This window comes from Drosophila persimilis, unplaced genomic scaffold, assembly GCF_003286085.1.
Source record: "Drosophila persimilis strain 14011-0111.01,24,50 unplaced genomic scaffold, DperRS2 tig00000124-arrow-pilon, whole genome shotgun sequence".
Classification (NCBI taxonomy): Eukaryota; Metazoa; Arthropoda; class Insecta; order Diptera; family Drosophilidae; genus Drosophila; species Drosophila persimilis.
This window is the reverse complement of record NW_020825294.1, coordinates 4,216,411-4,242,445: the sequence shown is the minus strand read 5'-3', so window position 1 is coordinate 4,242,445 and position 26,035 is coordinate 4,216,411. Positions and strand designations below refer to the sequence as shown.

Here is a 26,035-nt window from a genome sequence, read left to right as displayed (position 1 = left end):
ACTGATACGAGGCAGCCCTGGAGTATCCTACGGATTGCTATACGCCCAACAGCTAAACAACAACGTTGTGGGGGAATTGACTTTGTGCGGGGCCTCAAGTGGCAGATATACACGACGAGAGTACTCTTCTATGAGAGTCATGGGGGGGCATGCTGTGAAATCTGCAAATTGCCATGTCATTATTTGTTAGCATCAAACCGAAACCCAAACCCAAGCCCAACGAACGAGGATGTTGACGCCCCCTTTTGGTGCCCAATCTTAACCCCAAATAACGAACCCCTGGAACGCCTTCCACTGCCGCACGGCGTCAAAAAGTGTAATTGGCAAACCCGCCCGTCAGTTGCCGGGATCCTTTATCGAATACAAGTACGAATATAACCCACTGTCGGCTTACACACTCAAGTCAAGCGTCCAACCGAACCGAAAACTTCCACTTCACTCCACCGCCACAGCGCACCACAGCAACTCTCCACTCATCTCTACTGAAGCGAACCTGAACCTCAACCCAAAACCCAAACCCAAAGCGAAAAGAGAGCACAGAAAGACACACAGAGACACAGAGAGGCAGAGACAGTTGGTAACTGTCAGTGGGCATGTTCGACTTGACAGCATAATATTACAAATCCCTGCCGAAAGCAGACAGTAACGATGACAAGCAGGCCGGGCCGTCCGGAGCTTCAGAGCTCCAGAGCGGGGCAAAAGGCAAAAAGGACAACCGCAAAACACAGACACAGAGCAAACGAAGGAGGAAAAAAAAACACACACACAGAGAGGGGGAAAAATCCTCTATAAAAAGGCATATTTTATTCTTCAGGTAAAATGTCCGGCAAAAAAAAATATAATTTGTGGCTATGGGCGGGAAATTGGGTTCAACAGGGGGTCGGGTCATATGATTGAAATGGCAACTCAAATAAGTAACCTCACTTATTTAGATCCCTTGTGACATTTCAATCAATCAAAAATCAAAGCAAATCTAAGAGATTTTGATAATAAGTTGGCCTTGAGGCATGTTAGGGAAATCAAAGTGGGTATACCAGAGCTTTGATGTTGCTTGAGGGCGAAATATTGAACGAATAAAGAGTTCAGAACCTAAAATGAGACCTTAAAGACCAAGAGACAGGACACCGCTTGTGCGGCAACCCCCGGCTCACTCGCTCTTATCGCACGACGACGACCCAAATAGATAGATACTTTCCAAAGTATTGAAAGCTTACTTTACAGACAGCCCACTCTTTCGGTTTAAGGCTAATGACACACACAGTATTACTCGTAACTATCATGACAATCTCGTTGGTCAATGAAAATCCACTTTAGCCGTATATTTTCGGGCTACCAAGTGCGGAGCAACCGCAACGATTCAATAAATACCAAGACACAGATAAAGACGACTTCCAGTTCCCTCAATAGTGGATTGTGGATGCTTATAATCAATTAAATTTGTGTAGAAGGAAATCACATAAATTTGCGTAACATTAAACGGATCGTCGTCGTCGTCGTCGTAGTCGTCGCGGTACGGTCCTATTTCGATATGGTCAACATTTCACAAATTTTACGGGACGCACTTCAAATTGATAGAAACATTTACGAGGCACGGCACTCTTGCTCTAGACCGCTTCGGTCTTTGGTCTTCGGTCTCTGGTCAGTGGTTGGGGGTTTTTTGCCTGGTAGCAAATTGGTAAACAAGTTTATGGCGAGTCTCCCCATCTCCAACTCGATCTCCGGCAGTGTACATTTTCTCTCTTGATTCGCCGACATTGCCTATAAATTTATTGCACTTCCTATTGCATATAATTTTCAAATTAAGTGTTGCTTCATGTAAATTGATACATTTACTGAATGCATTTTCCTGGGCCACGAACGGGTTCGTCACTGTGTAAATTTTCATAGCAGAAAAGTTGTACTATAAAATGTTGCCTATCAATGATTTATGTGTGCAATAATCGTTGGATCTTTGGGAGTGTGGTAAGTAGAGTGAAATGTTGGTAGTGTTTTATGGAAGTTTATTCGAAACAGCAACAGCAACATGTGTAAGCAATATATATCGTATCGTGTGTGAATCTCTTCCTTCAGAAGCTACAAAAAAAATATATAATTAATTGATATGTTGGCAATACACCTGGCATTGCTCACCAGCCTTGTTGGTAGTGTTTTATTCAAATAATATTTGAAACAGTGTGTGCGTAAATCATCCTTCAGAAGCTGAAAACAATATATGATTAATCGGTGTATTGGAGACACACCAGACAATGCTCACCGTCGTTCGGTCATCTCTTCTTAAAGGTTCTTCAACTGAAAGTGTCCCGAAGTCCAGGCAATGGCCAGGCTCCGTTGGCCATTCTTGCCATGTTCAAAGCACATGCAGCTGGGAAAGATACCTGTGCGGAGAGTCTGATTATCATCGCTATAAATGTATTCCGGGCCTAAAATGCTTAGTTTTTTATGTCTGGCCATGCACAGCTTGAAGAGCCCTACAAAGGGTTGCTTCTTGTAGATGACCGCCAGATAGACGTTCGATGGATCCACAGCAATTGCATGGGGCTGGCTGCGGCACAACTCCTGGCCGGCAACGGCTGTTGTTTGTAGATTCGCCACCAGCTCAAAGGCCCAGAAAAGCTGAGGCTTCAGGAAAACGTCTACTTCCGAATTCCTGGTAATGGCATACAGATTTGTGTCGTCCTTCTGGACAAACAGCAAATATGTGCTGCAGGCTGTCCAGGCGGCCGTCTGTACTCGTCGCCCCTCCAGGATTTGCTCCAGCTTCCAGGACCTACGATCCACATAACAGACGCTAGCCCCCGAATCGCTGGAGGCGCCGAATAGCATCTGAAAGTCGGGACTGTACAGCAGAAAGCTAATCGAAGAGGGGAGAAATCGAATCGTCTGTCCACTCTCCGGATCCCAGACGATGATATGATTACTTCCCAAGGCCGCACTGACCAGGACACTGCCGTCCTCGTTCCACTGTACAGACGTGACGTGGATGTGCGCTGCGTGCCTCAGCACTCGCTTGTCCCAGAGCGTATTCGTGACATGCCGCCAGATAAAGATTCCGGCAGCACATCCCACCGCAAGCTCGTGGATCGTGCACGGACGGAAGGCCCCACAGTAGAGATCTACTTGTTCCGCCGACTGAAGCTGTGCCGTAGGACCTACGCCGAACACATGAACAACGTCCTTGTGGGTGACCACCGCCTTTTGCACGCTGGTTGGGTGAAGGATAATGCAACGAACGTACGCCTCGTCCCAGCCCATCATCTTTCGATAGATCGCCAGACTATAGTCCAATGGAGCCCAACGTGAATACTGTTGGCCCTGGATCAGCTGGAGAAGATAGTCCTTCCAGGTGTGGAAAATATTGTAGAAAGTGGTCCAAATGCTGTTCCCAGCCTCTTGATCCTGCCGTGGATCGGACACAAGTCGTTGTGCGTCTTCAATTTGTTCCATTTTGGAAATCTAATGTAGTACACTCTCTAGTGCAAAAATTTCACTCAACTGAATGTTCAGAAATCTCATAGATATATCGATTATGAAATTTGTTCGCCTAGTGTGTCCACAAATATGGAATCTCTTTAGTCCTTTGTACTGTCGTCTGAGTCCTTGATTGCTTCCATCCATTAGCTGGACACTTCATCGCTCTCCTTACCCATGGGAGGTTCATGCCACAAAAGCGCGACTTGGCGTTCCTTTCATTCGGCTGACAGTTACTTCCTGTCAGTTCCCTCCAGCTCCTGCCCCCCCACACACCGTCACTCCTGACGGCTCATTAGCATGTGTGCGTGGCCTCCTCTCTCTCTCTCTCTCTCTGTCTTTTTCTCCCTTTCTGCTGCTTCCTTCTTCGCCTGTCAGCTGCTTTGGCCTGCCATTAATTTCGCCAACCTCCTCTCTTTCTCTCCTCCTCTGTCATGGGGTGTATAAAACTAACCTAACCTGCAGTGTAATGCTTTGTATTGTTCACGCAAAATTTATTTCCGCTGCGTCATGAACATCCTGCTGTCGTCGTCGTCGTCGTCGGTGTAGTTGTCCTCCCAACCGTTCTCCTTGGGCCTTTAGTCCTCTCCTCATCATCGAAATACCCTTTTAGAGGATAGGCATAGAAAAGGCGATACTGCTTTGGGGACTCGAATCTATATCAATCGATTAATCGCTTAAGATTACCGACTATATTTTCTATCACATCCGGAATAAAGTTGAAGGCCAAACCTATCTATCGTTTGGATCTTTGAACACGTGGCCGAGCAGATCAAGTATCTAGAGGTCGCGGCACGTGTTCCTCAAAAATATTCGGTTTGGGTTTTCCCTTTTTCCAAGAGTATCTTTCAGTTCGGTTTTGTGGAACAAACCTCCGTGGCTGGCTGTTAATTTACGTAATAAATACGCTTGAAAATGTTGCACGCACATGCAAAATGAATTACGTTGCCGGGAAGCACCAGCAGAGGCAGCAACAGCAGCAGAGGCAGAGGCAGCTACATCCAACAGCAGAGAGGCAACATCAACTTAACTGTCACTTGTCACCGGGACGTTTCATGGGCCTTTCTGTCTCATTCTCGCTCTCTCCCTTTTGGGCCCCGTCTCTGTCTACCTTTTTGCCCTCTCTCTCTCTCGCTCTCGCTCTTTCTTTTGCTCCGTTGGCAGCATGTCCTGGCAGTGCGCCGCTGCTGCTGCTGCTGCTGCCTCATCGTACGTTGTCGTCTCTCACATGTCAACGGGCGTCGCTTTGCTTGGCATTTTTGTGATGCGAAATGAAGCAACGAGGTGACAGCAGCAACAGCAGTGGCAGTGGCAGTGGCAGCAGGAGCCAGAGCCAGAGCCAGAGCTGTGTCGGGGCTGTGCCACACCAGCGGCAGCATAAAATGAATTACTCGCGTGAACAACAGAAACTGTCAGAAGGCTGTCAGCTGTGTGTGGGGGCGTGGTGGAACCAGTGGGCGGGACGGGACTGAACGGAACGGAACGGAACGGGACACCCATGTGTCTGTGCTGTTGCCGTTCCTGTGGCTGTTGCAGGAGGTGTCAGCGCATCGCATTTGAAATGCTTACGCCCCTTACACTCTCACACAAAAAAAAAAGAAAGAGAAAAACAGTTGACAGTCAACAGTCAGTCCAGCGACAAAGTATTGCTCCTGACACTCAACGCCCGGCAGCAGCAGCCACATGAAGCGTGCAGCAATAGCAACAGCAGCAGCAGCAACATGTTGCCATCACTCGTGTGGCTGCACCATGTCCAGGTTTCTTGCACTCGCCAAAAACTGGAGTACTCAAAGTTTCAAAATCATATGCTTAAAACCAGGCTAGGTCCTACATGAGCGCGTTATTTGAAGGATATCTTTGATCGATAGCAGTTGCATTCGTATTCCTGAACAATTTGATCGGTATTCGATATTCAACACCCATCGATACTCATCTTTGAACAATATTTAAACAAATACCCATGGGACCCGCTTTTTTTTATAGTTTAAAGAACTTTTTGATCTGTTTTCTTTAGAAGGATACTTCAAGGACTACTTTAATGAGAATCTCTTTAGGTATAGAAATCCAATAGAATTGCAGATACTTAAAGACCAAAAATTATATTATTTTTCCGAGTGTGCATATGAAATGTGAGAGCACAATCTTTTGTGGGGGGCCGCCGACTCTAGCCCCATGATTATCTTACCTCAAATTGCTTGCAGCATTCATGAAAAGAGCTCCTCCCCCACTCACCGATCTCTGTTTATTTTCTTTTGGTTTTTGGTTGCAGCAATTTTCATTTTCGCACTCCATTATAAAGTAATTTTTTTGCATTACTTATGCCTGTCAACCCAACGTCTGCGCGCGTTCTTCTTCCTGTTTCCGCGGCAACGCCTCTGCCTCTGCCCCCCTCTCTCTCCCTCTCAAGGTTTTCCAGGGTGCCCGAGTGGTGGGGCGCCCATGTGGGCGGGAGGGGTAGGTATCCTTCTTGTTGGCAAAGATTAATATGTTGCCGCTGTGCTGTTTCCGGTGAGCGCGGGCGCTCGCATGTGTGACAGTTTGCAAATGTGATTGACAACTGACACTGGCATATAAATTCAAAAGCTTTCGCAAACACACACACACACACAGCCAGCACAGAGCCGTTGACAGTCTGCCAGGGATGGGGGACAGCAGCAGCAGCCAGCCCTGAAGCCATGACTGAATGAGGGACATGCAGGAGGTCTGACTGACTGACTGACTGACTGATGGCCCAGCCCTGACAGCTGGGTGTTGTCCCCACTCGTGCGGGGAATGAATCTTTCTTGGGTATTGCAATTCATCTTGTTCCTTGTGCCAGATTCGAAAGAGGAATTGTTTCTTGGGGATAAGGAATCGATCAGCAAATATATGTATATTCTCTTTATTGTTATATGATTTCGTTGGATATAGATTGGAGCTTCTGCAGTTCGTAACTTAACTCTAACTTGATTTTGATCATAGCGTCGATGGCCTGTTTAAGTGTACTGTTTTGTCCACAGGGACTTTTCTTTAGCGACGGCACTTTTCCATTTGATGATCTCATAATCCTGGTCTCGGGTTCTGTCCTTTCGAAGCATTGTTGGATAGCAAACGTCACCGCACGGATCTTCAAAATCACTGGATATCGAACAGAGCTATAAGAAATACAATTAAATTATGCTAAAATGCACCATAGACCACTTGGACATGTCACTTCCGAGGTCACCACAGAAATCAGCGAAAAATGTAGACAATCAGAGTTGTATTCCGCATTTTCGTTGATTTCTGGAGGGAATATTTGAGAGACTGAATCGCAACTGAATTGCCAATCTCTTTTAAAGCACAACGGCGAATAAAAAGGTGTATTATGATAAATAAATCATAGATTAATAATATTTAAAAAATTAATAAGTAAGGCAGTATAAATATTATTCCTTGGAGAAACAATTTCAGAGATATCAGCATGAAAATGGGGTTTCCGATCGCCTCTAATCGGTTTAACATATTTACTTGATAATGAGTTTATGTATCTTTTCTTTGAATGGGATACTACCTACGAGGCCTCTCCTTTTTAGCTACAGCGAATAAATGAATCACAGATTCTATGCCCTACCCAAACACTCCCCTCAGATAATACATTGTAATTTTTGTTTAGGCCAAAACATTCTATAATTTACTAGTACATCGAAATTCTGTTTGTTGTTTGGACCCCTTCAAATTTTGTTCTGATGATGCTGCTGTTGCCCTGTTGCATTTGTTTCGCTGCATGTGTGGGTGTGTGTGTGTGTGCGTGTGTGTGTGGGTGTGTTGTCTTGTCAGAAACAATTAACAATGAAACAGTGATAAAAAATATATGCTTGTGTAGAACCGCACTAATCGCCGGGACACGCCAACTGGTACAGAAATTGCACCAAAGTGCGGGTCGGACGTCCTGTCATTTGGCCCGCTCGGAGATACGGCACCAGGCCGTAAGTCGACATTAGCCCAGTGCCAGAGGTGTCCAGATGCGCCCAATCGGCGCAGGGGACCAGCTCGTGGAGAACGGCGGCCGCCAGGCAAGATGAGGCCAGGCCATCACCATCGTTGGTCAGATCAAAGCTTAGGTGATTTGCCACACGGCGCCTGTAGAACTCCCACAGCGGGAAACGCCACAATCGATCTCCGGTTAGCGATCCAGCCTTCTGGAACTGCTTCCAGACGTAGTGCGAATTGGACCAGATGCCCGTAGCGCCGCCGCCGACGGCCTTCTTGACGCCCTTGCACATGGATCCAATGTCGACCACCAGACGGGGCTTGTAAGTCGTCTGTCCATAGATCATGGGATCCGCAATGACCACCACGCCAGCACGGTCGATATTGCGAATCGCCATGCTCTTGGCGTTCAGGAGGGTGACCACGTCGCCCGGCTTCACGGACATGCCGGAGGGCAGGTTCTCGCATAGAGGAAGGATGGCCGTGATGTTGATGGGCAGCGACAGTGCGGCAGCCGCTCGCATGGTCGCCAGGATGGAAGCAGCTCCATTCAAATCGGCACGGAACTCATCCATGCCCTTGCACGGACGCAGATTGATGCCGCCCGAATTGAAGGTCAGACCGAGGCCCACCAGCAGGATCGGCTTGTCCTCGGGCGAGGTGCCGCAGTAGGCGAGCTCCAGGACGACGGGAGGCTCGCAGCTGCCCTTGGCAATCGTGAGGAATGAGTGCAGCTGCTGCTGCTCGATCCACTCCATGGTGCGCACCTCCACGGTGATGCCGCACGGGCAGAGGAAGTCCACGCCGGCCTGCGCCACAGCGGTGGGTGTCATGCAGTTGGCCGGAGACTCGGCGAGTCGGCGCGAGATGTTCTGGGCCTCCGCCTTGAAGAGGCCTCGCGTCCAATTGTCAATATCCGGCGAATCAAATAGCTCCAGCTTGGGCTGGATCGTGCGGTTCTTCTTGGACACATTCTCCTCGAAGCGCCAAGTGGCCAGGGATGCGCCCTCGGCCGCCTGCTCCGCGTAGTCCATGCCGTCCACATGGACCTCAATGCACTCCATGGCCTGCAGGGACCGGGCACCAATGCCGGCGGCCACGCGGACGTTCTCCATACCCTCGTCGAGCATCTCCAGTTCGTTGAAGCCAATCCCTTCGATGCCAACGCCCACCACGCACACCGAACGGAATTCCTCGTCGACGTTGTTGAACACCTTGCCGCGTCCCAGGCGACCACTGATCTTCGTCTCGCATATCAGCTCGTTCAGTTTTCCGTTCAGACGGTCGTCGAACTTCTCGCCGGTCGGCGTCAGGCGCGGCCCCTTTCCCGACTCCTTCTCGTACAGGCCCAACACCAGACCCTTTCCCCCCTTGTGGGCGTCGGGACAGGCTATCGATGAAAGATACCGCTGGGTCGAGGCCAGACGGTAGATTTGGTCACGGCTCACCCGCTTCACCAGAGACCGGGCCACCAGTAGTCCCGAATTCATATTTTTTCTTGAATACTTGTCGCTGTGTGCTTCTACCAAATAAATAGGGTTTTCGAAATATAAATACGAGCTCGAACTGATTTGATCGGCAGTCGTATGATTTATGATTTATTTTCAACAACTGCAAAGCACATAAATACTAGATCCATCAGAAATGAGGCAAAACAATGGATTTGCTAGGACAGTGTTGGGTATGGATGTGAGGATCATGATATACCTTTGAATAGTTGTCAATTGGTTGCTCTAGATTTGGGCTGATCAAGAAGGCCGGAATAGCTTCCACCTCCACCCAATATATCCCTAAACTATTTTATTTTTCCTAAGTTTTCCTATATGTGGATCTAAAACCAGCCTTTCTGTGATTAAAAATGCATTACGATGCTCATGTATTTGTTTTTTGATCGAAGAGCCCTCTGCCAAGTCATTTCCCCCAGTGTCCGTCTGTAGAGCGTTTCCTGTTTCATTCAATTATTCGGCCAAGAAGGTAATTCCAATTATCATGACAACTTCCGTTCCGACATAGCCTAGACTCAAATTACGGTCTAATTGCTATTTAGGGGTACCATTGGCCGACAGCAGGCAGAGTACGGGCCGCGTAATATCCAATTATTCAAACAAGAGGCCATAAATGCTGACACAACGGGGACTGGCTTGATAATAGACTCATCAGACATCGGTGCTCGTCATCATCAGGCCATAGCCAGGCGCACACAGCAGGTAGCAGTCCAGAGAGAGTGGAGGAACCTCGAACGGACCTGTCGCTCGTGCTCGTGACGACAAAAGTGTCTTCAACGGAAGTGACACAGCACAACACACACAAAAAAAAAAAAATACTTGATTATAAATGCCCGATGCCGCGAAGAAAATAAAACTAATAAATTGATGTTGATCTGAGCGATGCTGCTGGGCTGCCATGGAGCCCAGGCCAGGGAATCGAGCAATGACAATGACAAAATCAACCGAGACAGAGAGAGAGAGAGAGAGAGCTGACAATGATGAAAGTGACAGCAACAATGGCGCTGCTGACTGACTTGACTGACTGACAGGAGGATGTGATGGCACTGCTGCAGATTGTGGCACCAAACAGGAGGCGGGGTGGCCAGGGACCAGGACCAGCTGTTCGCTAACTCGACACTCTTGGCGTGACTTGTCAACGGGGGCATCATTCAATAGAAGCAGCAGCAGCAACAGCAAACAGGCCCAGACATAGGCGATAATGTGGTCTATCTTTTGTCTCTCGAAATTTCCAGGGTAAGCCACTCTTCCAGGAAGAGCTCCGATTTTATTCTAATTTATTTTTTAATATTTTTTCTAAGACATTTCAGTGTCTTGAATTTCTCCCACTGTTGACAGAACCCCAGCCTTGGAGAGTCAAACCCATCTACTGCCCCGAAGGAAGAAGACAAGCCAGTGACAGTCCCAGTTCCAGTCCCACTGCCAGTCATCGATCCATCAGCCATTCAATCATTCAGTCATTTCGACTGTTGTCACTCACTCACACTCAAGTTGCATGCGGCAGGCAGACGAGTCCCCCAGCCCATGCTGCACGATTCCGTGGTACGCTTCAATGAAAACAAACTGATATTTGCCTGACACTTGAGATTGATTGTCATCCATCAAGAGAGCTGCTGTCGTTGCTGCTGCTGCCGTTGCTGCTCTGCTGTGAGTGAGTGAGTGATTGAATGGCAAGGATGCGCTGTTTGCATTTCGAATTTACATGCCATCTCCCTGCCTTCAGGCCTGGCTGTCTTCAAACATTTGGGCGTTGGCCTGAATTTATATTCAATTACGACTCTGAAGTTTTATTTCTTCAAGCTGTCACTCGTCCCTCCCGAAGGTTGACCACAAAAGTGGTCGGTCGTTCCTTTGCCAGGCTTTCACACTCCACACACACACAATTGATGCTTGACTGCCAGGCAACACGTCTTCTCATCTCCATTACCTGGCAACACATATGTATGCCTCTGTAATGTGGTGATACTCGGAGCCAGTCCGGAGATCATGTTTGCTTTTGGCACCGCATAAAAGCCGTCAACTCCGATTTGGATACTCAAGAGGAGGGCCCATGTGGTCAAGCCAGCAGCAGCTGTTGAGATGCCATATGAAAGACAAATTACTCGAAGACGAGGCTTGAAATAAATCACTGCGAGGATAGGACTCTTATGTTGCCCAATTTAAGAGTACAGCTGTCGCCGATTTGGTTGTAGGACATGGACAAAGCCCGCCGCACATCTCTCTCTCAATTTTCTGGATTTGCAGTGCACTATTTTCTGTTTTATTGTTAATTAATTCTGCAAAATATATGGCAACATAATTTTTTCTTTATTGACTGCAGATTTGTATCGTTCCCTAAAGCTGCCTCTTCTCGAACGCCCAGCTGCAACCTTCATTATGTTTTCCGTTTCTATCTTGTTGCCATATATTATGCTTATCCCCCCTACACTGAAACAGAACACCCAACATTCGAGCCAGACCCAGACAAGAGGATAAATGCACATTTTTCATTTCGGTCTCTCTCTGGCAAATCGTCCAAGTAGCGCATAAAGAAATTGAATTCATTAAACATTAGCTTCCTGACACGATCGTCGGTTGTCGGCTGTCGGCTGTCGGCTGTCGGTTGCCGCTGAGAGGCCTCCGACAGAAGAGACCTTAAAACATTTAGTGTCGCAATATGCAAATCCATAAATTTTGTGCCCCAGACAGACACCGAGAGACGGGGCGCAATGTGGATGCTGCGTTGGAGAGCGAGACAAGGGTGGGGGGGGACACCTCAGCTGCAGGAGACAAGACATACACACGCGATAAAGAAATTCGATTAGGCATCAATTTTAAATGAGACGCATATCCCCCTCCCCCTGGCTCCGCCCTTGCCACGGCCACCGTCTGCCTCTCCTTGGGGCAGTTGTTCGGCTGCCCGCTGTGTGTGGATGCCACGTAACCCGATATGGTGACACTCGTCCATGTCGTTCACGTCGTCGTCGCGGTTGCAATCTAATTTATGACTTAATTATCGGGCCATATTTAATGTGTCCAATAAACTAGTCTACAAAATTATACCAACACATCGTTGTTTAGGCTTTGCCCACGATCTCCAAAGCTACACTGGGGAATAGTTTTGGATGAGGATTACAAATAAAGTAAAATTAAATATAAAATTGAGTATATTTTTCGCTAGAGATGGTTTACTAGGATTAATTAGGATTTAATGCCTTCAAAAAGTATGGCTTTTTAGCACCGCACTAAGAAATCAGTTATTTATACAATTTTTTTATTTTTTTATATATGAATTAAAATTATTATTAAGTTTTATACTTTAACAGAATTCAATTAAATTTAACTTTTTATTAAAATTCACTTTAATTTAATTTTTATTTAATCAACAAAATGATTTGCATCTTTACAGCTATAGGAAAGGAAGAAATTATTTTATTTTAAATTATTTAGAACAAAAAACTGTAATTATATATTTTATTAATTGAAGTAATTTTTATTTAATTTATACTAATTGATATGCATTTTTACACCCTACAGAGAATAATATAGTCGCGTACTAAGAATTAATTTTATATAATTTATAGATTATATTTTTATTTAAATTTTATTTATTTCTTTGGAATAATTTGTTATTCTGTTTTTTTTAGATACATTCTGGAAATCTGGCTTTTATTTAAGAGGAATTGTGAGTAGAAAACATATATATTTTTTATTATATACTTCATATATGTAATTTCTCTCAGTGCAGTGGTAAGCTTTTGGTTTATGCGTGGACCGTGTGCGACCGGGGGGCAAACTTGAATTTCAGCCACTCGGCAACTGTCCATGGTGGCCTCCTTTAGTTCTGCGGCCATCAATTTGCTTTTAAATGCAACAATTTGGTTGCCATTGCGGCGGCAGCCACCACACCGCCCGAGTCGAGTCCACCGCGCGTCATCGTCACCACAGCATGCAGCTTTTTTTTTGTTGTTGTTGTTGGTTTTTTTTTTTTTTTGGCGCGCATGGTCGTCTCTCGGGCCTGGCTGACTCGTTCAGCAATAAAAATTTCGTGAAGTGGCAATAAAATTCCATTTAAAATGGCAGCGATTATGTCTCAACAGACCATTAAAGTCACTCAAATGACAACTACTACTTAGGCACTACCCCGCACAGCCCAGACACCACACAGCCAACCACACGGCACTGCACCACTCGGAACCACTTTCAGCATCGCATATGTACATACATACATATATCTCTATATATATATATAGCTTTTTCTGCTCCTTCTGTCTTGGATCATGGATTGCGCGCGGATCGCGACATTTGATGACGGGCCGGCGCCCGGGTCTTCGAGCATCGAACGTTGTGTGTCGCTGGCACAGTGGGGCACATTTTATTGCCCCCGGGTGGTAGTGGTAGTGGTGGTGGTGTCTCTCGTTCATGAGCGAAAGTGTTGCTCCTCCTTGAGTGGGTGTCATCGTCAATGCATCAGTGTGTCTGGCTTTCGAAAGTAAGATCTCCAAATTGGTCATTAAAATTTTTGATGGATTTATACCGAATTTCAATTGTTGTTCCTTTTACTCAAAATTACTTGCTCTAATGATATAAATTATGCGAACAGATTTTGTATACCCTGTATTCATGGAGTGCCTCACATGTGGCTCGAAAAAAACGTTTCAATTAGTTCTTTTTGCTCTTCGAAATAGCGAAAGAAATTCATATAATGCCAATGATTATTAAGTGTAATTCTTAACTAAAATATATTTAATAAAATCTGTAAACTTTGTAACTATTTTTAAGAATTTTATAAACCACTTTTTATGGATATTTTTGGGAGTTGGGACTAGATTAAAAATGGTATAACCTTTAGTCTACCGTAAATAATACGATATTCCTTCTTTATGGCTATTAAATTATCCTTAATATATATATTCCTGATTTGTAAGCAACTCCCCCAGACATGTCTTTTCGTGCTCAAAATTCAATTACCCTTAGACCCCGGGTACCCTCGAGCCTCATCAGGGCCTTAAAACCTCTAACCAAATTGCGTTTTTATTTTATTTTTACTTTTTTTTTTTGCTTGGTGTCTGAAAACTACCCCGAATGCGAATTTCCTGCTGAGTTTGCATTTTATTATTTGATAGCAGTCTACCTCTCGCTGCTGCTGCTGTCTCGTGCTGCCACGTTTCGCTCGTTTTGGCAAACGACTTTTGGCTGCTTATGGCCGACTTCCTGACCATTTTTGGCACCACACCATGCACTTGTGGAGGCCATGACATCGTCGTGCATCGTTTAGATAAGAGTGTGCCACCACCCCCATAATTCCTGATGATGCGCATAAATTCTATAATACAGTTTATGCTTCCTTCCTAATTTCGGGTGCGCAGAGAGATGCAGAGGAGAGAGATGCGTAAGTGAAATTTAATACAGAAAGGATGTTTGTTTCGCCGCCCCAAAAAAAAAACACTCGAGAAAGAGCGAAATTCGATGCCATAATTTGACTTTCAAGTGGCATGAAACAAAACACGAGTGCCAGAGGAGGAGTGTCAATCCGGAGTCCCATCTTCAGACTCCAGTTGATCCTCATTAGTGGTCACATGTCTGGCTGACGCGCATTTGCTGTATAATTTTGTCATTCATCATTATTCGCCCATTTCACATTTCGTCGTCATCGTCGTGGCTGCTACATGCCAAAGGACTCGTATTTCACGCTCTCCATCCATGGCCGTGTCATCTTTTTCTGCGTCGGATGACATGTGACAACAATGTGGAACCGTTGTCATTGTCGCTGGCTGTCGCTTGGTAGCTGTTTTGCTGTGACACATTTCAGTGCCCCCACCGCCATTCTCGGGTCTCTCAGGTCTCTCGGGTCTCTCCGGTCTCCAGCCACAAACAAGAAACAGAGAAAAAAGAGTAGCCGTAGCCGACTACGAGGTGTGATTTTCAACGAGTTTGTTCATTTTTCTGGTTCAGTTTTCCCATTCATTCTGCTGCCTGCTTTCCACGCATTCTTTGGAGCGTGAACACTACTCCATGATGTATCACCCATCTGCCCCCACCCCAGCACCAGCCCCAGACCTAGTCCCAGTTCCAGCCAAAAACTCAGTAAATGAGTGAGTGATGACTGACCGAATCCGAATGGGTGGCCCTAATGAGAGAAATGAGCATTGGTCAGCGGACCCAGCACCAGCCGTCTGTCAGTGGGCATGAAAATGTACGACTACTGACACTTTTACCCAGATGGAGGTGTCTCTGCGTCCGTGCGTGTGTCGGCGGGCTAATTGAAGGGTGACAGTAATGCGTGGGAGTAGTTCCAACAGTATTCTGAAGCTCTTAAGAAACCTCAACCTCATAGTAGAAAGATATGTAGCCAAAATGTAATGATGGAAATATGAATTAAGTTTAAACTACTTTAATAATTAAATTGATGAATAGGTGTATAACTTTCTTCTTGACAATGATCGAAAGTGCTTTCAAGACAGTCAAAAAGGATCACAAGGAGAAGGTATAGAAAGACAGGGATGCCAGAGATCCCAGAGAAGTCGAAGAAGACAGGGATGACAGAGAAGACAGGTATACCAGAGACGACAGGGTTGCCAGAGAAGACAGGTATACCAGAGACGACAGGGATGCCAGAGAAGACAGGGATTCCAGAGAACACAGGGATGCCAGAGAAGACAGGGCTGCCAGAGTAGACAGGGCTGCCAGAGTAGACGAAGTGGATGCTTCGCTGTACAACCGACTGAATTCTAAAGAAATTGCTTACAGTATGGGACATAAATTATTGCGGAACTGTGCCACACAACTACTAAGGTTTTGCCTTTTAATTAAATCCAAATGCAGCACAAAATCTAGTTCAAAATTTCCAAAAGCATCTTTTTCATATGTGATCCTGTTGGTTGTAGTACAAGGCATAAGAAAATGGCTTTAAATAGTTGGCTTAAGATCAAAGTCTCTTCTATGAAATGTGTTTCAAAATAATTTCGAGCTATTTTAAACCAATTCGTTCAAAACGTTTATTGGTTTTCAGTTTCCAATCCAATACATAAAATATACCACCAAAATATGACACCAAAACTTTTCACAACCTATTTCCCTGAGAGGATATTGTTTGAGTTGTATTTCCTTGTCCAACAAAACAACAATCCCACAGAAAACTGAACCGAAAGTATGAAAGATGAGCCACTTCTGACAGCCATCTATTAACTTTTGTGCACTCTAACAACCGTCTGAAGGAGGGCCTATTAGCAACCGGAGCTCAACTATTCAGAAGGGTTTCAGCGAAACAACGAGCGACCAACAAACAAACAAACTTCTCAGGGTACTGAGTACTCCGTACTCTACTTTTGGGCACCAGCAAAACGTCCGTAATTGAGGTAACCCGAGCTAATTTTCCACGCATACCACACCGCAGCGACACAGACAACAATTGTCGCCAGATTTGCAGCCCATCCATCCTTCCGTCCATTCATTCTTTACCCTTGCGACGATCTATCCAGCCCAACCCCTTGCCAAAATCGAGGCAGGATGTCCATCATGAGACGAGGCCAAAGGACAACCCTTTTGTGGGCCCTGACAGGCGTTGAAAAATATCAAATTTCATGCAATTTAATTGTGAAGTGGCAGGAGCGGTTGAGAGAACCTGAAAAACGGAAAGGTTCTGGGGGGAAATATGACGATGACGATGGCTTTTGAGTGACAGCAGCAGCAGCGGCAGCAGCAGCGGCGGCGGCAACACCTAATTCAATTTAACAATTCATTTATCATAATCAGGCATCAAGCCGTTGTCACTCACAATTACGATCAGGCCGAGGGAAAAAGGCCAACAGGATGCGCCCGAAACTTATTCTTCAACGTCTTCGGTGTCGCCTGATTGCCTGGCCTTGCCCCTGCCTCAGCCGACTACTCGTCTTACCCGTCTTACCCGTCTTTCCTTCAATCTTCTCCCCATTGTCTCTCGTAGTCCCCGGTTCCATTCGAAGTCTCCGAAGTCTCTGTCTCTGTCGCTTCCTGCCGCTTGTGCCTGGGATTGTCTATCTGTCACTTGGCTGCCAGCGGCTCACAGCACGAAACCCTGAAGCAGTCAGCGGAGAGCCAACAACCAGCAAACAGCCAGCGACTCATTGTCAGTTAAAATGTGGAGAGCCACTCACATTTTAAATGAGACAACGGCGAAACAGCTGCGAAAGCCCCCGATGATGCCTCAAAGAGAACCTTCCAGAATGGTGGAATTTTATTTTGGCTAAGAGTCAAAGTGGCAATGCACTACCAAGATCTTAGATTTATTATAGTTACGATCATATTTTTGTGGTTTTATCCTCTATATACTGAAGCCCTCGACCTGAAGCTCATCTGTGTTCATTTTCATCTCCGGCCATTCTTCACTCGACTTTTTCCCATTTCTTGGCATGTTTTCACTTTGTATTACAAACCATTTATGACAGTTGCCAAGATGATAAACTGCATAATCCCCATGCATGCCCGGGCCATGCATCTGCGTGTGAAGGAGCAAGGACATACGTACTGGCAAAATGCAAACAATTGATGGCGATAGGTGGCGCCTCTGCGGCAGGCAACAACACTCTCCAGAAATCCCTCAACGATACATTAGAAAGACAGATGACACACAGGGCACACAAGACACAGACACAGCGTTGCACAGAGAGGCAGAGGCGCAGAGCGAGCTCAAGGTTCAGGGCAGATGACAACTGGCAGGTCATGTCACACCGCCGGAGAGTGACAGCAGAGCAACAGAGTTGCCAAGCGTTCTCCGAAAATGCGAAAATGTCAAATATATATATGGGATACATACCCTCTAAAGGGGACTGCATGCATCCATGGATAGTTCGAAATACTATTTATGTTGCACCGAATGATGTCTGTTGGAAGCAGGAACAGGAACAGCATTGAAGTTCGATCCCATGAGAAAGCCCTTCCATGGTTCTGGTGGTGTCTAAAGTCCAGGTTGTTGCACATTTCCTGAGTCTCACATCGACATTCTTTGTCCATCAATCAGCACTTTCGAATGAGCGGAATATTCAATATTTGGCTCGCACTCGTACTCATTTTATGGGGCATCCTTTAGTCGATACAGCCCGACTTTAGTCTATATATTTCGTGTGGCATTTCTCTTTGCTCAGCTGCCACTTGCCACTGGCCATTAATTTTAGGGCCAACAACAGTCACAGTAAGGAACCGAACACAACACCCATATGCATTGCCCTGCCCTGTCCTGTCCTGTCCTGCCCATTACGTTGCGTTACGTTACGTTATTTGCTCTCTCTCTCCCTGCTTCGCTTTCGCTATTGTCCTTGTCTCTTTCTCTGGCTGGCTGTCGGGGTCCCTTCCCTCTACCCTTTTCGAGCTGTCATCCAACAATGCTTTCACTGTCAGAAACAGAGCAGAGTTGTAGCTGCTGCTGCTGTTGCTGTGCAATTTGTTATACGTTGCAATCCTCTTGCTGCTGCTGCTGCTGCTGTTGCCTCTTCTGTGTGGATTTTTATAACAATTTCTGCCATGTCGCTGCAGCATTATAGAGCAGGAGGAGGAGCAGCAGTACGAGGGACGGTCACATGTCAGCAACAACGATGCATTCTGACAGCCCAATGACATTTTCTACATTTTCGTAAATTGCTTCGATTTGTTTGGTGTGTTGTCGCTGTCGTCGTCGTCGTTGCTGTCACTGTTGTTGTTGCGTTGCGGGTGTGTTATATGACCGAAAGGAGAAATGGCTTTCCCCCATTCCGTTATGCAATTATTATAGAGGACGAGTATCTGTACTATCTGCTCTGTGTGTGTGTGGGCAAGAGCTCATGCATATTTGTAGTGATATTTCAACAACTGCTGCACACTTTTCGTACACGCTGAGAAATAAAAATATGACATGGGAGGTGAAAGGGTTTTAAAGACCTTTAAACCAGGAGAAAACCTTAAAGAATGATTGATTTATGGAATATATTTCTTTGATGTATCAATAGGTACTTTTACAGAGTAATTAAAAGATGAGCTATAGATTTATCTATATATAATTCCATCATAGGACTGCATCTTCTATGACAGAGCATATAGGGTACAGGGAAGGCTTTTGGTAGATGTATTTTGTTGTTGGATTCTTTGTTTTAGTAACGTTTTTCCTGATCTTAACTCGAAGATATAACATGTATCTTTTCTCTGACAGAAGTACGATATATAATCCTTCACAAAAAGTCTCTGTTTCTGGTAGATAACCTTCAAAATGAGATGCAAACTTCCAGATGCTCTGCCAGAGGGAAACCCATCGTTAACCCAATAACCCCCTAACATTAAATCTATTAAAAAAAGTTGCTTTTAAATGCTTACAACTTCTTTACTTCCAATAAAAGTAGACAGATTTTCTTAAAAAATTTTTTTTGGTTTTTGCTTGTCCATAAAATTATTTAATGGATTTTTATTTTATTTTCATTCGAATGTCTCGAAGAAACTGCTATTTACGAGTGCTCTCTCCCTGCGATGCGACTCTTTCGTCTGACTTTTATGTCAACAACTTCCTCTCCATTTAGGTTTTTTTTTATGACAGCCATAAATTTTGATTAAATGTGTATATTTTGTACAATTTCCACACATTTCCTTTCATGTTAATTTGATTTGATGGCTCTCATATACAGTACGAGTACGAGTATATAGTATTTTTTTGTTTTTTCTGTTGGTTTTCTATAATTTTCCACACGCGCCCCACACATTAACCCCATTCGGCAATCGGTCGGGCGGGCGCATGGTGGGGTCTGTAAAATATGAGCCCAACACGGCACTTAATTCCCAACGAAGCATTCTTTTGCCACAACATGCAACAATGTTGCATGCAAACGGCAACAAAAAAACATCATTCAATGTGCATTTGAGATGGAGCGCGAGCGAGAGCTTGTGCCAAATTGAATGCCTCATAAAGCAAAGACACAATAAACGCAAAACGCACGATTAGCCGCACAGAACTAGCGGGATGTCCGATCGCGAGACTGTACCTTGAATCTCGGAATCTCTATTTAATAATAATATTTATGCACGGCCCGGCAGTCAGACTAATTGACTCATAAATTAGCCAAAGGACAGCGGCCCCAGTGCCCAGTGCCCGTGCTTTTTTGTCCTCTTTCATGAAAAATCTTGACAAATTTACCCGCATGTCTGTGACACTTAATACACATCACACAGCGCATAAGAAGGGGTCGGATCTCAGAAATCATCGTGATGGGAACTGCGACAGACAGACAGACAGACAGTGACACAAAGTGCATTTGACAAATGACATTTCACAGACTGCCAGACACAGATCTTCGTGCGGTGGGGTGGCGGTTTTTGTGGCACAGAAGACACAGAACATTCTCGAGGCCCATCAAAACCAAAGTGTTTTTAAGTGAATTAGTTTCTTTTGATTTTCTTTTCTTTTTTTTTGCAGCCAAAGAAAGTGTATCTTTTGGGGTTGTTTGAGTTGCAGTTTTACTTGGAAATACTTTGGGAGAAAGAGTACTTCTTTTTTGCTTTTGTGTAGCTCTAATAGAACCTATCATCCAAGGCTTTCTGTCAGGGTATGCATGTAGAATAAAATGCACTAAGAAAGGAAGGCCTCAAGGCCTTAAATGTGGCCAATACCAACACCAATACCTTTAAAGTAAGTCTTTCTGCCTGTGTACATTGTTGCTGGATTTTGGGACCGACTCAGCTGGCCAAGGCATACCGTATTTCCCTTCGAATCTCCATTCGAGAGCATTCCCTATTCGTTTGATTATATTTGTTCCTCCTCTTATTATTTATGGCTGCTTATAAGTGCCTTGTGTGGTGCCCCCCTCAAACGAATATTTCTCATTTTTATGAAGTTTTGCGTTGTATTTTATTCGCTTTTCGAGTTGGTCGTCTCCCTGCGTCTTCGCCCCAAAAGAAGATCTCAATTTCCACTTCAATTTGTCTGCTGTCACTGGTAATTGAGTTCAATTTACAATAATATGCTCTGACGTTCGGTGCGGCTGAGGCCAGAGACAGCGGCAGGGACAGGGACAGGGACAGGGGACAGAGACAGGGACAGCGCCAGCTGAGAGACATCAGAGGACGGGAGATATCTGCAGAGAAAGCCAGTGGATGTGGATGTGGATGTGGAAGGACAGCGGGGTGCCAAGCGCCCGGGGTGTGGCAAGTGTACAAATGTCTTGCGCTTGCAATTTGTATTCCCGGACTCTCCCACTCTCCTCACTCTGTTGGTCTCACTCAGGAATCATCGAATGGAGTATCTGCTGCGTTTTGGGGGTCAGCCATGGGGGCAGCATGGGGTTCAACAGTTTCCAATTGTGGGGGCGTGACTGCCGCAGGGCTGGTGGTGGGCTAGATGAAAATTGTAATTGATGTGCCTGGATATTGATGGGACTAAGTGGATTTGAAGTTTCCCCCCACCCCCTCTATTATGCAGTGGGAGGCAACCATAATGTTTGGGTTTTTCCAATATACAGAAGATCCTCCCTTCCACGCTTCATAATCGTATCTGTCCCTGTCCCCCTGTGGCCAAAAAGTAGGAAATATGAAGTTCCAGGAGTCAAACAATAAACCCTTTGTCTAAAATAGTACATATCTTTCAGTAAGTGAGAATATTTGTGCGAACTTTTCAAATAAACTTCAAGGGAACATCCCGGAATGGCGGCATGAGAGGTGTACACTCTCGGGCCATAATAAATCTTTTTAACGAAAACAATAAATCGCATTTTACGCATACTATTACACCCAGGCTACACCAGACACAAAGAGAGCCAAAAATAATAAAGCCAAGAGCTAGGAAACAAGTGGAAGGGGGGTGGGTAAACCCTTTTGGGCCCCAAGAAAACTCTAGAATTTATGCAGAGCGAGAGAGACAGCGGAAAACCCATGGGCCAAGTAATTTCTCAGCGTCTTGTTGGGGAACGAAAAAAAAAAACACTTAGTGCTATTTTTTCCCCTTTTTTTTAAGAGATTCCATTCCATGCCCCGTGTGTGTGTGAGTGTGTGAGTGTGATTACACCTACTTGAAGTCATATATCTTTCACTTTGCGCTTTCAACAGTTTGTGACGTCGTCGTCTACACATTTATCCTCCACTCCACACACCACTCGAGGGGGCGGTTAACAAAAGCTCTTTGATATACCGCCAAACGACTCGACTCGACTCGACTCGAGTCGAGACTTTCAAGACATGCGCTACCAACACTTGAGCCCTATACCCGGTACCATCCATCCTTTGGTGGCCCCCTGCCCTGCCACCGCCTCACCTCATTTGCTTTCGTGCTTGGGCCTGGGTCTGGGCCTGGGTCTGGGCTTCTTCTGCCCAAAAAGCACAGAAGTGGGCATGTCAGCGAAAATCACCGTAAATTTTCCGCATTGTTTAAAATTTATTACACTTTCAGATTTACCAAACGAACAGAAACCAAACCACGTCGCACCCTGTCGTAGGAGGGTGTCGGCTGTCGGTTGATGAGGAAGTCGTTCAGAGGCACGCCCTTTGTTTGCCCCGCTATCTCTGACATGTTGCTGTCTAATAAGTGTAACCAGTAATTTTCTTATCACTTAAACTGACTCATGTCGCTGCCCCCGCTTCAATGGGGCTACTGGAGTTCAAAGTGTCTTGGGGATTAATGGCGGCTTATATGCCAGCAAAAACCATTTGCCAAAGGCTAAGCTTGAGGAGAATGTTTCTTATATTTAACAGAATTAAATCAGTAATTCAGAATGCCAGAATACAGGAATGCCTAGATGGATTGGTTTGTTTTAGAGCCTTGAATCGCAGCTATTTTCGGATACAATTAACGCCTTTTATGGGTATTTTTTTGTGTTTTTTTTTAAGAATTTATTTACCAGATCTACCAGCATGTCCCCCAGTCCAAAGACAAGGCACTCTCTTGTGGCTTTTTAACATTATTTTCAGAGAATTAATCCACTTTATAATCCTACACTTTATATTGTCTCTATTTTTCTACAATTCCTTAACCAAAGGAAACCCCCCCTACTATTCCAAAATTATGACTGACTAAACTAATTTTAAAATTTGCATAAAATTAAAAATAAAAACGAAATGACATCGAATGAATGTTATCCCCAAAAGCCGACCGACAGACAGACAGAGAATAATTTATGCATAATATTCGCCTAAACCATATTTCATGTTGGCCAACAGCATTTGGCGCTATCAAAAACATCCTGTTTTTGTGGAAAAACCATTTATATATATAGTAAATATATGCATATATGTATGTACATTTATAATGGATAGATAGGGTCGGATAGGCGAAGCACAGCTCGATTCTCGAGCTCTAAGCTCTGACTGCATCCGCTTGTAAATCATATTAAAATATTTATGCTGCCGCTCAATGTTTGCCCCACACTCCCCCCTCTGTGCAATGCTATTTTATTTAGTCTTTTTCGGGGCATGCCACCGATAAATTCCGAACAAATGGCATTATGTTGCACACACACACACACATGTGTGCCGCCGTATCTGCGAGTGCCCCTCGTGTGTGTCCCGTGTGTGGTTTATTTAGTGCATTTAGATAAAGCGAGCGAAAATGTCAACTTTTGTGACTCTTTTTTTTTTTCTTCTCTGTTTCCCCCACGCTCCACGCTCCACGCCCCACCATTGGCATTCGTTGCTTGTGGCAGGCAGGACAGGCCAGGCCACTGGCAGTGGCAGTGGCTGCAATTATCGTGCAACAAATCATGGCAACATAGTTTATGGCATTAGTTGTGTTAATTTATGTCCCATTTATGAAATATTTACACATTTTTGAGCCATTATTGCAGTCCCCCCCTGTAAACCATTTTTCGATACGAATTCTGTTGGGAATCGGGGTTTTTCGGTTATTTATGAGCCTCCGCCGGATGTTTAGTTGCAGTATTTTTAATATTTATCAAAATTATTATGCATACGATTTGGCATTTAATTTATGTAATGGCATCTGAGAATCGATTCGAGCAGCGAGTATTTTCTGGGTAATTGGTTTTTGTCAGGAGAGACAGGCAACCAAATAATTGATGGCATTTGGCTTAAATTTAGATTCTGGTTAATTGTTCAACAACAAGCAATTAATCCCAGAACGAATAAGGGGGAAGAAAACTAAAGATTTAATCTTTAAAGATGATTATTATTGTAGGTGTTGTTCTGAAATTATCCTAAGATTCCGCTAAGATTATCGCTAAGTAATTATATTTTATAGAAAATTAGGAGTAAGATTACCTAAAATTAGTGTCAAGAAATACGTTCCAATAATGGTATTAATTCTGATCTTTTTTTTAATCGTTGAAGGAGAAGTATTTGATTTTTTCTTAATTTCAATTCCATTTTTTTTTGTTTTTTCCATATAAATATATTTTACACAAATTAAAAATCAAATATTGAATATCATAATATCTTATAATATCTCATAATATAATATTATTTCTTAATATTTATTGCCATTATTTTTAAGGCAACGATGCTACATTTTTGACTAAAATTCGTTGCTTAACTGCTTACTAAACACTTTTATCGTGTTAAATACTTTTCTATCGACTTAATTAAACACAAATTTGATGCCTTAACGATCCTAAAGACCAACTTTCATTAAAAAAACCAAGTGTGGCTCGACAACAACTTTTTAAACCTTTTTTTCTGTCCGAAAGGTACCTAAAATGTTCCGAAATATATCGTTTATGCCTCTTTCTGCTCGTATACCTAAACCCCTATAGACTTCCACTATTTCCTGCTCTTTATTCAGGCAATACCCCATCTTTTATCTTCCATCGCAACTCAACAAACATTGACCGAGTCCGAAACCCAGAGCTCCGCCGAGTGTCACAACAATCTTCAATCGATTTCCAGCAGACAATTGCCGTTGATTAAGATGCTGCTACAGCATGTTGCATGTTGTGTAAATGTTTGTGTTATTGATTAATTACATTTACAACAATCAAAGTTCATTGAGTGATACCAATCACAACAACGCAGCGACTGCAGCAGCATTGCAATGAATCTTCTTCGAGTTGAAGTGGGAGCCCCCATGGCAAATGGTTGTGAAGCGATCGGAATGACTGGCTGACTGAGTGACTGACTGACTGACTGAATGGGTGAACGAGTGACTGAGTGAGTGAATGAAAGACCCAAGAACATGTCTAATGTCTGCCCCCCCTCTGTAGCTGATTGCTTGCATGTTCAGAGGCTCTTGTCGCTGGCTTGTATGGCATTTGTCAGTGTGTTTGGTGGCCTCTCCGCAGCACTGCCTTTGATCTTGTTTTCTCCTTTTTTTTCTCTTTCTTTTTTTGATCTTCAATCGCTTTGATTGATCAATTAAATTCATTTGTAAGCAACTTGGGGCCTACGATGACGCGGCATTAACAGTGGAGCGGGGGAAAGACATCGGCCAGATGGTGGGGCAAGGGCCTGCGGCGAAAGACGGCGTCCTCAAAGAGGCTTTCCTCGGACAGAGAGAGGGAAAGATTTATTTGGTTTTCCTATTTTTAGGCGGCAGTTGAATTGAGGTTTTGGGTTAAAACCACACCAAAAACACACACACATCCCGCTGGTAATAATTAACAGATGATCGAGCTGTTCTGAAAACATTTTGGTAACATCATTTGCTGAAGGCAAATGTCAGAACCCTGTAGGATATGGCTGCTGAGGAAGCCATCACTCAGAGTGCAGTTTTATCTCAAGGGTAGAAGGCGCCTTAGTTACCCTGGGACCCCCGAACAGTGGTTTAATCATCTTTCAAGAGTATAGTTTAATTTTCAAATAAGTGTTTTTTTTTATATTTAGTTAACTATAAAATCCTTAAAAAACCTAATTTATATTTGAATTAATTTTCTATAATTTTTCTGATTTGTTTTTTTTTTCTTGTTTATTTTTTAATTTTGTTTCTCTTACATTTATTTTATTTTTTAGATAATTATTTCTTCAATTTATTTTACTTTATTTTTATTTTTGTTATTTATTGTTATTATTTTGTATTATTATTATTTTTCTTTTCTTTTTTTTTCTATTACATTTAATATAATTTAAGTTTTCTGGATAAATATTTCTAATATTTATATAACTTCAAAATTATAATTTATATTCTAATTAACTTCCTTGGATATTTTTCTTTTTTTATATTTAACTAATTTTTATGTTATTTTTTTTTGTCCCCCTATTTA

The 26,035-nt window shown here is 44.1% G+C and overlaps 1 protein-coding gene and 1 pseudogene across 1 annotated transcript; both read right to left on the bottom strand.

Moving 5' to 3' along the window:
- Positions 1-2,018: 2,018 nt before the first annotated feature.
- Positions 2,019-3,454, bottom strand: LOC6593913 (aladin). The gene is made up of 3 exons (XM_002018753.2): positions 2,255-3,454; positions 2,131-2,199; positions 2,019-2,073 (listed from the first exon to the last, which is right to left on the bottom strand). Exon 1 carries the CDS (start codon positions 3,442-3,444, stop codon positions 2,275-2,277), a length of 1,170 nt encoding a protein of 389 aa, XP_002018789.1. The 5' UTR covers positions 3,445-3,454; the 3' UTR covers positions 2,019-2,073; positions 2,131-2,199; positions 2,255-2,274.
- A 3,644-nt stretch (positions 3,455-7,098) lies between these two features.
- LOC6593914 lies at positions 7,099-8,946 on the bottom strand (annotated as a pseudogene).
- Positions 8,947-26,035: the final 17,089 nt, after the last annotated feature.